The 13,418-nt window shown below is 42.0% G+C and overlaps 2 protein-coding genes across 2 annotated transcripts in view; one reads left to right on the top strand and one right to left on the bottom strand.

The window, feature by feature from the left end:
• The window catches only part of lmf2a (lipase maturation factor 2a), a 28,376-nt gene extending 20,466 nt beyond the window's left edge, over positions 1-7,910 (top strand). The window contains 5 exon segments of the mRNA XM_020531085.2: positions 3,047-3,229; positions 3,602-3,770; positions 4,046-4,157; positions 5,079-5,184; positions 6,381-7,910. Coding sequence (XP_020386674.2) covers positions 3,047-3,229; positions 3,602-3,770; positions 4,046-4,157; positions 5,079-5,184; positions 6,381-6,704 — 894 coding nt within the window. The 3' untranslated portion in view covers positions 6,705-7,910.
• A 263-nt stretch (positions 7,911-8,173) lies between these two features.
• The window catches only part of miox (myo-inositol oxygenase), a 13,612-nt gene continuing 8,367 nt past the window's right edge, over positions 8,174-13,418 (bottom strand). Inside the window, exons 4-8 of the mRNA XM_048609971.1 lie at positions 12,651-12,673; positions 12,502-12,569; positions 10,361-10,410; positions 9,802-9,914; positions 8,174-9,289 (exon numbers count right to left, since the gene is read on the bottom strand). Of these exons, the coding sequence (XP_048465928.1) occupies positions 9,181-9,289; positions 9,802-9,914; positions 10,361-10,410; positions 12,502-12,569; positions 12,651-12,673 (363 nt within the window). The 3' untranslated portion in view covers positions 8,174-9,180. The remainder of the gene's footprint in view (positions 9,290-9,801; positions 9,915-10,360; positions 10,411-12,501; positions 12,570-12,650; positions 12,674-13,418) is intronic.

Raw genomic sequence — 13,418 nt, 5'->3', positions numbered from 1 at the left:
CCGGATTATTCAGATACTGAAAAACTAAGGTTAATTATTTGGAGAGTGTGAAATTAGGTCAAAATTGTCATTCAGTTATTAGGGACTCATGTGAGAAGACAGGAGGATTAATAATCCAGTTGATTGTTCTAAGAGAATGGATAATTCTTGATAATGTATTCATTAGAATGAAGTCCTGAAGCACATGGTTAGACTCAGCTCCTTCAAAGAGGATGGTAACTGTGGAATAGCTGACTCAAGGAGATAGAGAGTGAAAATGTTTAGAGTCATAGAGTAATAAAGCATGGAAACACGCCCTTCGACCCAAACTGGTCCATGCTGACCATGGTGCCCACTCAGCTAGTTCCAATTGCCCACATTTGGTCCATATCCCCCTAAGCCGTTTCCATACATATACCTATCCAAATGTTTTTTAACTGTTGCTATTGTGCCTGCCCCAACCACTTTCTTGGCAGTCCACTCTCTGCGTAAAGAAGTTGCCCCTCAGGTCCTCCTTAAATCTATCTCCTCTCGCCTTAAACCTATGCCCTCTAGTTTTCAATTCCCCATCCCTGGGAAAAAGACTATATGCATTCATCCTATCTATGCCCTTTATGATTTTATACACTTCAATAAGGTCTTCCCCTCATTCTCTTACGTTCCAATGTATAAAGTCCTATCCTGGCCAACCTGTCTGTTTAACTCGGGCCTACTAGTCCTGGCAGCATCCTCGAAAATCCTCTTTGTGCTGTAAGAGGGTGACCAAAACTGTACATAATAATGCAAGTGTGGCCTCACCAATGACTTATACAACTATAATATAATATTTCAACTCCTGTACTCAGTGCCTCAACCAATGAAGGCCAGCATGCTAAATGCCTTTTTCACCAACCTGTCCACCTGTGATGCCGCTTTCATCGAAGTATGTACTTGTACTCCTAGATCCCTCTCTTCCGCAACACTCCTCAAGACCTTACCATTTGCTATGTAAGTCCTACCTTGGTTTGACTTTCCAAAATGCAACACCTCACATTTGTCTGTATTGAATTGCGTTTGCCAATCCTCAGCCCACTTCCCCATCTGATCAAGATCCCTCTGTAACTTTTGATAACCTTCTTCGCTATGAGCAATACCTCCTAATTTTGTATCATCCGCAAACTTATTAATCATGCTTTGTACATTGACATCCAGATCATTTATGTAAATAACAAAGGGCCCAGCATCGACCACATTGACACACCACTAATCACAGGCCTCCTTTCAGAAAAACAACCATCAACCATCACCTTCTGCTTCCTACCATTGAGCCAATTTTGAATCTAACTAGCTAGCTTTCCCTGGATCTCATGCTACCTAACTTCCATGACTAGCCTGCCATGTGGAACCTTGTCAGAGGCCTTACTAAGTCCATATGGACAACACGCACTGCCCTACCCTCATCCATCTTCTTGGTTACCTCTTCAAAAAACTCTGAAAGATTTGTCAGACGTGTCTTCCCATGTACAAATCCATGCTGACTATCCCTAATCAGACCTTGACTATCCAAATGTTGGTTGATCCTGTCCTTCAGTATCCTCTCCAGTAACTTGCCAACCACTGATATCAGGCTCATGGGCCTGTAGTTCCCTGCTTGTCTTTGCTACCTTTCTTAAGCAATGGAACAACATTAGCCACCTTCCAGTTTTCCAGAACTTCTCCACTCGCTGAAGATGAAGCAAAAATCTCTGCAAGGGCCTCTGCAATTTCTACCCTAGCCTCCCACAACGTCTGAGGATGGCCTTGATCAGGCCGAGGGGATTTATCCACCGTAATGTGCTTTAAGGCTTTAAACACCTCCTCTCTGGTAACGTGTATGTGGTCAAAAATATTCCCACTTGTTTCCTTTATTTGCTTAGCATCCATGATTCTCTCCTCCGTAAACACTGAGGAGAAATATTCATTAAAAATCTCCCCTATCTCCTATGGTTCCACACATAGACAGCCATGCTGATTTTTAAGGGAACTGTTCTCTCCCTAATCGCCCATTTACTCTTAATATAGCAATAAAACCTCTTGGGATGATCCTTAACCTTATCTGCCAGATCAGTCTCACACCTTCTTTTTGCTCTTCTGATTTCCCTCTTGAGTGTGCTCCTACACTTACAATCATCTTGAGCCCAATAGCTTAAACCCAATGTATGCCGCCTTCTTTTTCCTGACCAGAGCCTCAATATCCCTCGTCAGTCGGGGATCCCTAAACCTTTTCCCTTCACCCTAACAGGACATCATGTCCCTGGACTCTTGATATCACACTTTTAAAAGCCTCCTATTTGCCAGTCATTCCTTTTCCTTCAAGCAGACTAAAGGTTAAAGAAAAGTGTGTGAATACTGAAGATTGATTTATAGTGCCAAGACCATCCATGTCTCACAGTTTAGTGGTGATTTACAGTGCATCAAATAATTGGTAGAACCTTTAGAGGAAAGGTGAGAATTTTTGTTCACCTGGAATGTGATGGAGACCTGGAATTCAGGGCCTAAAAGGATGAGAGACAGAAACTCTTACCACATTTTTTTAAAAAATTAGGCGTGCACTTTCGTAACCAGCAGAGCAACAAAACAAGAGCTAGGAAGTACAATGGGATGAATCTGTCTTTTGTTGGCTCTCTAAAAAAAATTTGAGATAAATAGCCACCTCCTGTGCCACTAATTTTCTCTCTTAGGGTCACATTTTGCCTTTGGAGCTGCAATTCGGCTAGACCTGCAGCTGAAGCCAGCCATTCATCCCACTTTCTTCATTTAAAATTGTTTATCTGATTCCCTGTTAAATGCTGATCTTTGGAGGAATTTTGATTACCAAAAATATGGAGTCGGATTAGCTGGGAAGATAAAGTACTAATGTCCACATACAATGTCTTCCACCATCCCCTCTCCCTTTTTCATCTTTTCCCACACACTTTCTATTTCAGCCACCATCAATTCTCTCCCACCCTGATCCAGTCTCATTTGTCATGACTTTTATATGATGCATCAGCGATTGATTGGAGAGAGTTCAGGACACTGATAATTTAATGTCCTGCCTTCACCCCAGGTACCATATACCTTCATTGAGTACGAGGCTAACTCCAACCTGAGACCTGAGGTTCGTCAGCTGTATGATATGGTCGACCGTTACCAACTAGTCAACTCCTATGGACTGTTCCGTCGAATGACTGGGGTCGGTGGTCGTCCAGAGGTTATGGTGGAAGGAAGCTATGATGGCCAGAAATGGAAGGTAGGATTCATGCACAGTGGAGAAGGTGGGTGTGCAAACTGTGAATGGGGGCAGATTACAGTTTTCCAGGAGAGTTGTATTCTGAACCAGCACCCCACCATTCTTACTGGAGAGTGTGGTATAGTCCTCCTCACTCCTTGTGAGCGGGTACAGTTTTATTTTATTCATTGCCCTATCAGTACAGTACAGTACCCCTCGGTCCTCACTCTTGTGAGTGCAATACAGGGCTCCCTTATCATCGCCTTGTTTATGGGAGCTAGCCACAGTTGATCCTTGTCCTGAGAATGAGGACATTAACTCTCTACCCTGGTCCTTTATTCTACTACTCCTGTTGTTTCTGATCCCATATTCCGAGTGTTTTTCTTTTCTTAGGAAATTGAATTCATGTATAAGCCAGGGAACCTCAGCGTAGCCCCTCCTCTGGTGGCCCCACACCAGCCTCGGCTCGATTGGCAGATGTGGTTTGCTGCCCTGGGTGACCACAGGCACAGCCCCTGGTTCACCAGCTTTATCCATCGGCTTCTCCAGGGAAAGAGGAATGGTGAGTGCAGAGAATCTTGCACCCTGTTGCACTGAGCTGGCTGTAGTTTCTCTCGCTATCACACTGCACTGGTTGTGGTATATCTCACTGTTGCACTGAACTGCTTACAGTAACTGACAGTTACATTATGCTGATCGTGATATCTTGCACTGTTATCTTGCACTACTCGCAGTATTTCTCACTGTCACAGGGTGCTTCTGCAGTAATACGGTGTTAAAAGTTCCACTTATCCAGCTGGTCATCTCTTCTTTATTCTCATTTGTTTTTGGTTTTAGTCATTCGCTTGGTGCAAGTGGATGAGACCAAATATGCTTTCAGCACCAAGCCCCCTACTTACATCCGAGCCCAGCTCTACAAGTATTGGTATACGATGTACGGGACCGACAGGTGAGTGGCCGTGATAGAGTAACGTACATTCCCCGAGAGGGAGAGTGTGGCTCAGGAGTAGGGAATGAGAGGCGAAGTGTGTGTGTTTGCTCCTGAGCAAGAGGATGAAATCATAACAAGGGGAGGGTGAAAGCACAGCATACGTAGTTCTGGGGGTGGAAGGGGATCATGTTGAGAGAGAGCCCAAACACAGTCCCAGGCTTAGGAGAGAAAGAAAATGTTCACTTGGTATTGATAGGAGCAAATTACTGCAGACGCTGGAATCTCTGATAGATTCGAAACATTAGCTTGCTGTATCTGCATGGATGCTGCCTGACCTGCTGTTATTTCCAGCATTTGTTGTTTTCAGTTTCACATCATACTGAGTGAGAACTATGAAGTCTGTGCACTCAGGATGTGAAATGGGAGCAGAAAGAGAAAATTTCACACAGTCTCAAGGTGGTGGTTAGTGTGTGTGTAAGTGGGTGGCGTGAGAGAGGAATGACACAGCTGCTGCGAAAATGGGTTAGAGCAAGTGCGCAATGTTGGATGTGTGGGGAAAGCATATGGGGTGCTGCAGTTGGGAGGGTGAGACCAGATGCATTATTGAGGGCTGAATTTAGAAAGAGAAAATGTGCCACACAGAAAGCATGATGTTAGGGAAATTGAGAGAGAGAGCATGTGGTGTTGGAGGGCTAGTAAAACTGCTATCGTTTGAGAGATTGAATTGAACAGGGGGATGAAGGGATCTAGGAACAGTGTGTTTGGAACCAATTGATGGGGTGGTAGGTAAAGATGTTTGGAACAAATGGCTTGGTACCATGCCATACATCCCCTTTCTAATATGTGTCTCTCTCCTCCCGCTATACCCTTGTTCTGCCATCACTCACCCTTCCCCTCCCTGTTTGCTGTCCCATTTATGATCACGCCTCCCACCAACAGCTCGCTCAACGATTGGTGGACTCGGGAACATGTGGGAGAATTCTTCCCCTCGGTATCGTTAGGAGACCCCAATTTGGAATCACTGTTGCGTGAACATGGTTTCAAGGTGAGGACTGCACAGCATTTTGTGGCTGATTTGTTTACACTCACCAGTCAAACGCAGTCATGGAGGAATAGCAATGATTAGATTTAAGATTTAATTTTCCTTTATACTTTGCTATCAAACCTGTCCAGAATATGTAAGGCATTGGTTGGATGCAGAATAAAGCTCACACTATGATGGGTGTGGAGGGCACCAGATTCCTATTGTGGGTCTGGAAGGAAAGGAAGTGATGAGAAGAGAAGTTGGGGAACAGGGCAGGTAAGGTCAAGAGGCAGTCAACCACAGTAAAGCAGAGTCCTCATTTGAAGGAAAGGGACAATATCAGCAGCACTGAAGTAAAAAGTGGCATCATCAGAACAGATGCAATGTGGCTGGAGAAGCTGCTAGAATAGAATTGAGCCATTACCTGAAAACCTGGTGAAAAGAAATCTGATCAGGATAACATCAGGTGGCATGTGGTGAATATTGTCCGGTGATTATACACTGGAAATGTAGATTGAGAAATCAAAGAAGAAATAGTTAAAGATGGGCCATATGAAGGTTGAGGGAGGGAAGGCTGGAATCCGAGTATTTTGGATAGACAGCCAAAAGTGATACCAATGCAGTCCTGAGAGTATAAGAATGCAGGAGAACTGAGCAGGACTGGAATGAATGTTCACATTCCCCATGAAAAGCCCAGATCTATTTGGGTTCCCATAATGACGACCCTTATTTACTAGAAACGAGTGGAGTCAAATATAAATCTGATCAGCATAAGAACACATTCAGCTGTTACAACAGAGTGGGTACTGTTTGTGCCTTCATTCATGGAAGAAATGGAAGCACCTCAGCCCACCCTGAGGTTGCTGGGAGTGGGGGTATTTAAGGGCAGGACATGCTGATGGAGGAGATAGAAGAACTGAATGCCCACGTTGAGAAGGAGACAAGTCAGCATCTGGAAAATATTCAACTGATAGAAGTTAACAGAGGAGACCAGAGAACAGGGAAAATAAGGTGGAGCTGAGACTGGAAAGAATAAGTTTTGTGGGCAAAGATCAGACTGAAATGATGAGCCTGGCACAGCAGTCCTGTCTGTGGATCTTATACACAATGTAAAGCTTCCTCTATCCATGCATCCAACTCATGCAATAGTCATGTGCTGCATCTGTCTGTGCTTCACCCATCTTCGTTTTTGTAACTAATTATTGTTCTTCTCATAGGACAAAATGCAGCCGAAACGGGTTGTGAAGGCTATTTTGCCATCCATCCTGAAACTAACCCGTGAACAGGTGGAGCCCTACTCTGGGGAGCAGGTGATTTGGGGACTGTTCATTGCTGTGTTGTTCATCTCCTTGCTCAAGGCGCTAACAAACCGCAAAGGGAGCACATTGAAGCCGGGTTCAAGGAGACCGGAGAGAAAGGACATGAGTGGTGGTGAGGAGGTGGATGCTGATGGGAGGTGGAAGGAATTTCGACGATCAGAGGGTAAAGTGCGACCACCTGCTGAGGAACAGCCACTAGAGAATGTTCGCAGAAGAAAGTAATCATTAGAGTCTCTTTTTAACTGATTTATATTTTTCTATTTTATCTAACTCTCTCCCTCACATTTCTGCTGCGGTTCATTTGAGAACGAGAGAGACTCTGTTGCCAGACTGCATATCACACCTGCCAAATGACAGAAATGATCCCATCTGATCCCAGGGTGCCACTTACTTAGGATCTAAATGTCTGAGGTAGAAGCAGACTGGTTATTTAAAAGAAAAAATTTATTAAATCTCCTCTGAGCCTCCTGTGCTCCATTAAGAACAGTGCCAGTTTCAAGTATGTCCTCAAAGCCTATAGTTCCTATGTCTGAAATCATGAAGAATATACACTGTTCACTCTGTGGCTTTAAGTATTTTCTATAGTGGAGAACCAAAACTGCACATAGTTTTGAACTCTGGGCTAACAAGTGCTTTGTGTAACTTTATTATCTATTTACACTAAGTTGTGTGTTTAATTGAAGTATTTAACTTGGTGACCCATAGAATTCATTAGCATAATCTACAGATTATTGTACAGATATGCCTTGAGTTATTGGAGCCCGACTGCCCAAGTTTCACTGATCAGGTAATCTGTGTATTGGGGTTCAGTATTCAATGTTTGAGAGCTCGTTCTGCGCTTTGGGTTGGTAAACGGGCTGCTTTTTATATATTGAGGGGATTTTAAGGGTCTCTTCCCATCTTGACAACATCTTCTTTTGTCTTTGGTTGCAAGCCTTCCATTGACAAGGATCATGTTATATATTTCCAAAGTTATGCTTTTGTCTTTCTGTGAGGCCTTGTTAAATCTTTGTGAATGGTAAGTCATTAAGTTTGCTCCAATATGACATCAAATTCTGTATTCAGATGTCTAGCAGTCTGGCTCAGGAAAGGTTGCCGTGTTGCAGTTCTGCCTCCAGGTGTCAGTAACTCACCATAAAATCCATCTGATTCCATGGTGTTCAAATCTCGGATTCTCACTCACACCTGACTAGACTTGCAAGTTTCCCACTCCTCTTTCTAACCATGTTTCACCCTGCACCCACTATGAGTCAGTATGTTATAGTTTTTAAATTGCTGATTCCTGGTGAAGTGGTAACTTGCCTTATTTAATGGGCTCTTGCTGCTGTCTTGATCCCAATTTAATTTGTAAATTATCCATGATGCTCTGTGTTAAGAGGAATTGTCAAAATTCTCACTTCTGCAATAAAAAATTCCCTGCTCAAAATATTCCAGTGACATTGGAACTCCATGGATTCTTGTTTTGTATAATATTATATGTAATTTTCTTTAAACACAGAGTCTGAATGCAAGGTCCTGGAATAGATTTTGGATGTTTGGAATACTAATGTGTGTCAAATTGAGAAGCTCAAGCTGAGTGAAATAATGTGTAAGACAAGAATCTTAAATGTACTGTACAGTGTCTCTGCATCAGCACTTCAGTAATGAATTTCTCATTTCCTTATACCCAGAGACAGACAACATCTAAGATATGAAGGAATGGTACAGCATTTTATTTGTCGGGAAGCTTTGAATAGCAATCAAAACTTTAGTGAAGTCACTAAAATTAGTAACTGCAAGTGACCCTAATTTCAGTGCTGTTGTATTTATTAATTAACAATAGTTGTTGCAATACCCATAGAAACAACAGGACAGTAAAGGTTGTTCTTTCAAACTGGAACTGCTGTTTTAGCAAACTTCCTGCAACCGTCCTGCTCTGTATTGGCCTATTCTCTACTTCCCCAACTGCAGTTGATTATTCTAAAGCTTGTTCCCTAACTGTTTGCATTGTACCCTGGCTAACTCCTCGTTATTACACTGAAGGAAACCAGGAAACCTCCTTGCAGCCTTCACTCAGCTGTTTATTTCTATCTTGAGTTTGTGTTTCCTGGGCTCTAGCAGTCACAGACTGAGCTGTAGACCCACTGCCTGAACAGCTGATGCAGCGATGACGGGAGTACCTTCCTCACCTAAGTTGTTTAAAACTAGGTATTTGTGTGAGACAAAGTGGTGTATGTTCCCTCAGTTTATCCAACTACTCCACTGTAACTCACTAAATCCAGATGTTTTTTTTAAAAATCACTATTACTAATATAAAATATATTTAGCTTCAAGGACTCAAACTCATCCAAAAGCATGTGTAAGATTTGATAGCAAGTGGAGCAGTGATGTTGTGAAAAACAGTAACTGGATGTGATTCATTCCCTATTACAACAGCAATGGAACCCTCCACAAGGTGAATTATGGATGCAGAGAACAATTATTTAAAATGAAAACATATAGGTCAATAGGATGTGTCCGATCCGTGGAAGTCACAGTCAGATTAACCCAATGGATCCTGGTCTAAAGTTGGAATCCAACTCCACATAGTGTTTAATTCAGGGTAAGCAGCCATTTTGAGGGAAAGTCATCATTTTAACCAACCTTTAAAATTGTTTCGGTTCTGAAGCTGTTGATCCAAGATTAGAGCATTGATTTGAGGTTGAATATGTTCTGCTGGTTACCAGTGCAGTTTTCCTGGACAATACTTATCAATTAGTTGCTGATAGTAGGCCTGCAACGTCTTCATATCAGGCAAGTCATCACACTTGGTGTACAGATCAAACTTGCTGCAAGCACAGAAGGGTGTGGTTAGGCTGGCAGAAAGTATCTCAACATGGAAAATCAGTCTCTCCCATTACATACCCTCCCGACTTGAGTTGTTCCAGTTAGTTTCTGTTCTCGGTGACTACTCCATGTCTCATTTTCTTTTACTTTTCTGCTTTAAACACCAGTTGAAAATCACCAAGCCATCTTCACAATTTGTTCCCAGTGCTATCACTCCCATAGTGACACAGTCTCTAACACTCAGCTCAGGAACAGTCTTCAGCACAAAAACCAGTTATGTACTCCAGTAGCTCCAGCACTGACAAAAGTGTTATCCCCTGATGGTCTCCATGGTTTTCCCATTGACTTTTCATTGTATTGACACAGCCCTGTTTATTGATTTTCAACCTGCTTCTGACATCTCTGTTCCCTCTGCTAAAGTTACCAAGCGTTAATTGTGTGGCACAGATTTAATAGCTTTGCTGAAACAACAGAATTTTGATTAGAACAGCTGCAGCATTTTTAATGAACTTACTTAAATTCTTTAACCCATGGAAGCATTTGCAGGTCTTTGCTGTTACAGAGATGCGTGTAATCTCCCTCCGTGTGCCAGGGGTAGAATGAATGGAAGCGGATCATGTACAGTCCCTGAACCAAATATACAAACATAGACAGACACACAGACATGATAAAATGTTTATTGACACCAATTTTTGTTTTAGAATTTTCCCCTTTCTTGACTTCTTTCCTATAATTTCTCCTTCCCATCAGTTAGTGCTTTCTCCAGTATTGCTCCTCTGAGGGGTACGCGGGCAGTTCTGCCCTTTGTAACATAGTGCTCCCACAGTACTGCAGCTCCAGCAGAGGGGCACTCCCATTGTACCCCTTGACAGTCACCCAAGTGTATCAGCTTGGATTCTGTGTTCAAGACCCTGCAATAAGACTTAAACCCATGACATAATGACTGAGGTATGTATGGTACCCCTGAGCTATGGCTGCCTGGAATATCATGCAGTTGTGGAGAATAGTGATCACCTGGTACATTAATCCAGATTTTAAGCTCAGGGAAGAAATTGGAAAGCTTTCAAACTTACCTCTTCAGGAAGTTTGCACCCATTAGTTTTCAGTACATTGTACAGATATTCTATAAGAGAAAGGGCCAAGTTAAATCTCAGGAAGTAGCCGTGGAACTCAGATCATCCCATTTAACAAGGTTTTAAGAGGAGTTTTTTTTGTTTCATTTGTGTGTTTTTTTCACTTTCTTGCTCTCCTGCAAACACGTGCTATAATAAGAAGTGATGGTGAGTGCAACACAGTCCGTCTGTTTTGAGTCTTCACCAGCAAACCCACTTTCAAGAAACTCATTTTCTTTTAGTATTTAACTGTTCAGTGTTACCAGCCTTAAAACAAAATAGCATCTGTCCCAAGTTCTCCTCTTTGGATTCTTACAACAGTAACTGAAGGTATGGTCCACTAACGTGAACTCGTAGCAGCCTCAAAGGTTGTGAATATTTTACTAAATAATCAATCTGTTCAGTGATGTTATTACACACACTCCCAGGGCAGGTGAGACGAGAACCCAGGACCTCCTGGCTCAGAGGAGGTATGGACACTACCACTGCACCACAAGAGCCCCTCCTTAAAGGTTGTAAATTCTCTGACTCATTGTGCTTGTGGTGATGATCCTAGCCTCCTCTGCTGGGACAATCTCCCAATCTTGTTTTCCTGTTTTGTGCCATATCTGTTTGTGTTCTTCTTTCTGAAATCCTTATTCAATTAAATCATGTGAACTGCTTTAAATGTTGTTAGTTTCTCCCTCAAGTTATTCCAGGTGATACTCCGTTGTTTTGAAAACCTAACTCATCCATTTTCCCGGTGATAGTCCTCAAATTATGACCCTGTTATAGTTCTTTTTTCTCTGACAATAAGTGTTTCAGTGACTGGATTATAATTGTCAATCTATTGCCCTTGTTAACTAATTCACTGACTTATTTCATTGTTTCCCACTGCAAAGTGTTTTACAGTTACTGCACAATGAAAAGCACTTTGGGTAGCTAACAGAAAACAGGAATAAATTGGTTTTGTTTTTAGAGTAGCAAGCTGTAACTAGTGAAATGCAAGAAGAATTAGTACAACATCCTGAACTATTTGCAAAGATTTGCATGATGGGACTGAATGAATGGATTTGAAATTTGCTGATGATTCTTGATAATTGGGAAAGGAAGTTTTCAAAAGGAGGTGAGAATGTGCGAAGGGATATAGGCTGGTTGAGAATTTGGCAGAGAGAGATAATGTGGATAAATGTGAACTTTCCAATTTCATCAAGAATATCGGAAAAGCAATATCTAGTGTAAATTGAGAGAAGTTGCAGAACTCTGTTGTAGAAGGATCTGTATGCCTTGGTATGTGACATGAGTATACAGTTATAGCAAGTAGTTGGGAAGACAAGTGGAATATTTATATTCATTAAAAGAGAAATGGAACATAAAGCTGCAGCTGTACGGCGACTTGATGAGACCGTATCTGGAACACAATGTACAGTTTTGATCTCATTTGGAAAAGGTAATTAAATTAGAAACAGTTCAGGGAAATTTCACTCAACACATTTCATGGATGAAGGGCTTATCTTATGAAGATAGTTTGAACAGGTTAGGCCAGTACCCATTAGAGCTTAGAAGAATGAAAGGTGATCTTACTGATGCACTTAAGATGTAGGGGGATACTGGATATCCAGAGGATGGTTCCTCTTATCCAGGAGACTAATACTAGGGAAAATATGTTATACACAAAAGATCTCTCTTTAAGATAGATGAGAATTTTTTTCTTCCCACAAGGTAGTGGAGACTGGATATTTCTATTTATTTACAGTTAAGGTTACATCAGGTGGATTTTGACAAGGAAATCCAGTTTCTGGCATACAGACAGAAAAATAGAGCTGAGACCACAGCCAGGTGAGCTGTAGTCTTATTGAATGGTGGAGCAGGCTCGATCAGCCAAATGGCCTGCTGTTAAGTCCTACACTCCTATGTATAACAATCTATCTAGTCCCGATCAATGTGCATCATCTCCATAAATTCTGATGCTTTGGCATATTGTCCTGTATGCTTAGAGTTAGCATGAACATAGCCAAATGCCACTTCTACATTCTGTTTTCAGGTGGTACAACAGGCACTCAGTTTCCTTAAAAATCTCCCCTATCTTCGGTCGCAACGTTGGACTCCCAAACACCACTTACCATCATGTCCCCATGACATCAGTACTTTGTCCAGCCCACAGTTAGGTTCATACATCCCATAAAACGAGCTGCAAAATACATAACTAAATCTTTAGGGGAACTTTAAACATAGCATCATCTAAGACATATCCATCCATATCCATTTCCACCTGGACAGGCTGACATGCTTAATCTATTGCCAAAATAGAGACAGAAATATCATGAAGATGTCACATGGCATCCTTTCTGTCATTGTCTCGTAGCAACTTTGGGATCTTAGGGTCAAGTGTGTTTCTTGTAACAGTCTTATGATTGTGTTCAGAGAACAATAGGTGGTGTTAATACCATCACTCCCCAAGCAAGTGTCTTCAATCAATACCCCTCTTTGGCTTAATTTTTATTAATTTCATTTTTAGCTGCTTGGGTTTACATTAGACGGGATTGGGACACACAAACAAACCTTGGTCATAGAGTTAAGTTTTAAGGAGTAAGAGAAGATGAAAGTTTTGTTTTTAGTATTTCATGGAATATGGACTTTGCTGGTGAGGCTAGCATTTGTCACTCATCCCTAATTTTTTTTGGGAAGGTGGCAATGAGCTGCTTCCTTTAACTGCCGCAGTCAAACTGGCTTTGACTTAGCTGTAGTGGTTTTGGTACAACTAAGTTGCTGGTCATTTCAGAGGCCAGTTAAATGCTGTGCATTGATTCTCTTACACACTATAATGGATCAGAGGGTGAAATGGTTCTGGATCAGATCAAAGATAGTAGGAACTGCAGATGCTGGAGAATCTGAGGTAACAAGGTGTAGAGCTGGATGAACACAGCAGGCCAAGCAGCATCAGAGGAGCAGGAAGGCTGACGTTTTGGGCCTTGACCCTTCTTCAGAAAGTGTTGGCCTGCTGTATTCATCCAGCTCTGCACCTTGTTATCTCAGATTC

This window comes from Rhincodon typus, chromosome 22, assembly GCF_021869965.1.
Source record: "Rhincodon typus isolate 14 chromosome 22, sRhiTyp1.1, whole genome shotgun sequence".
Lineage (NCBI taxonomy): Eukaryota > Metazoa > Chordata > Chondrichthyes > Orectolobiformes > Rhincodontidae > Rhincodon > Rhincodon typus.
The sequence above is the reverse complement of the archived record's forward strand: the minus strand, read 5'-3'. Positions and strand labels throughout refer to the sequence as shown.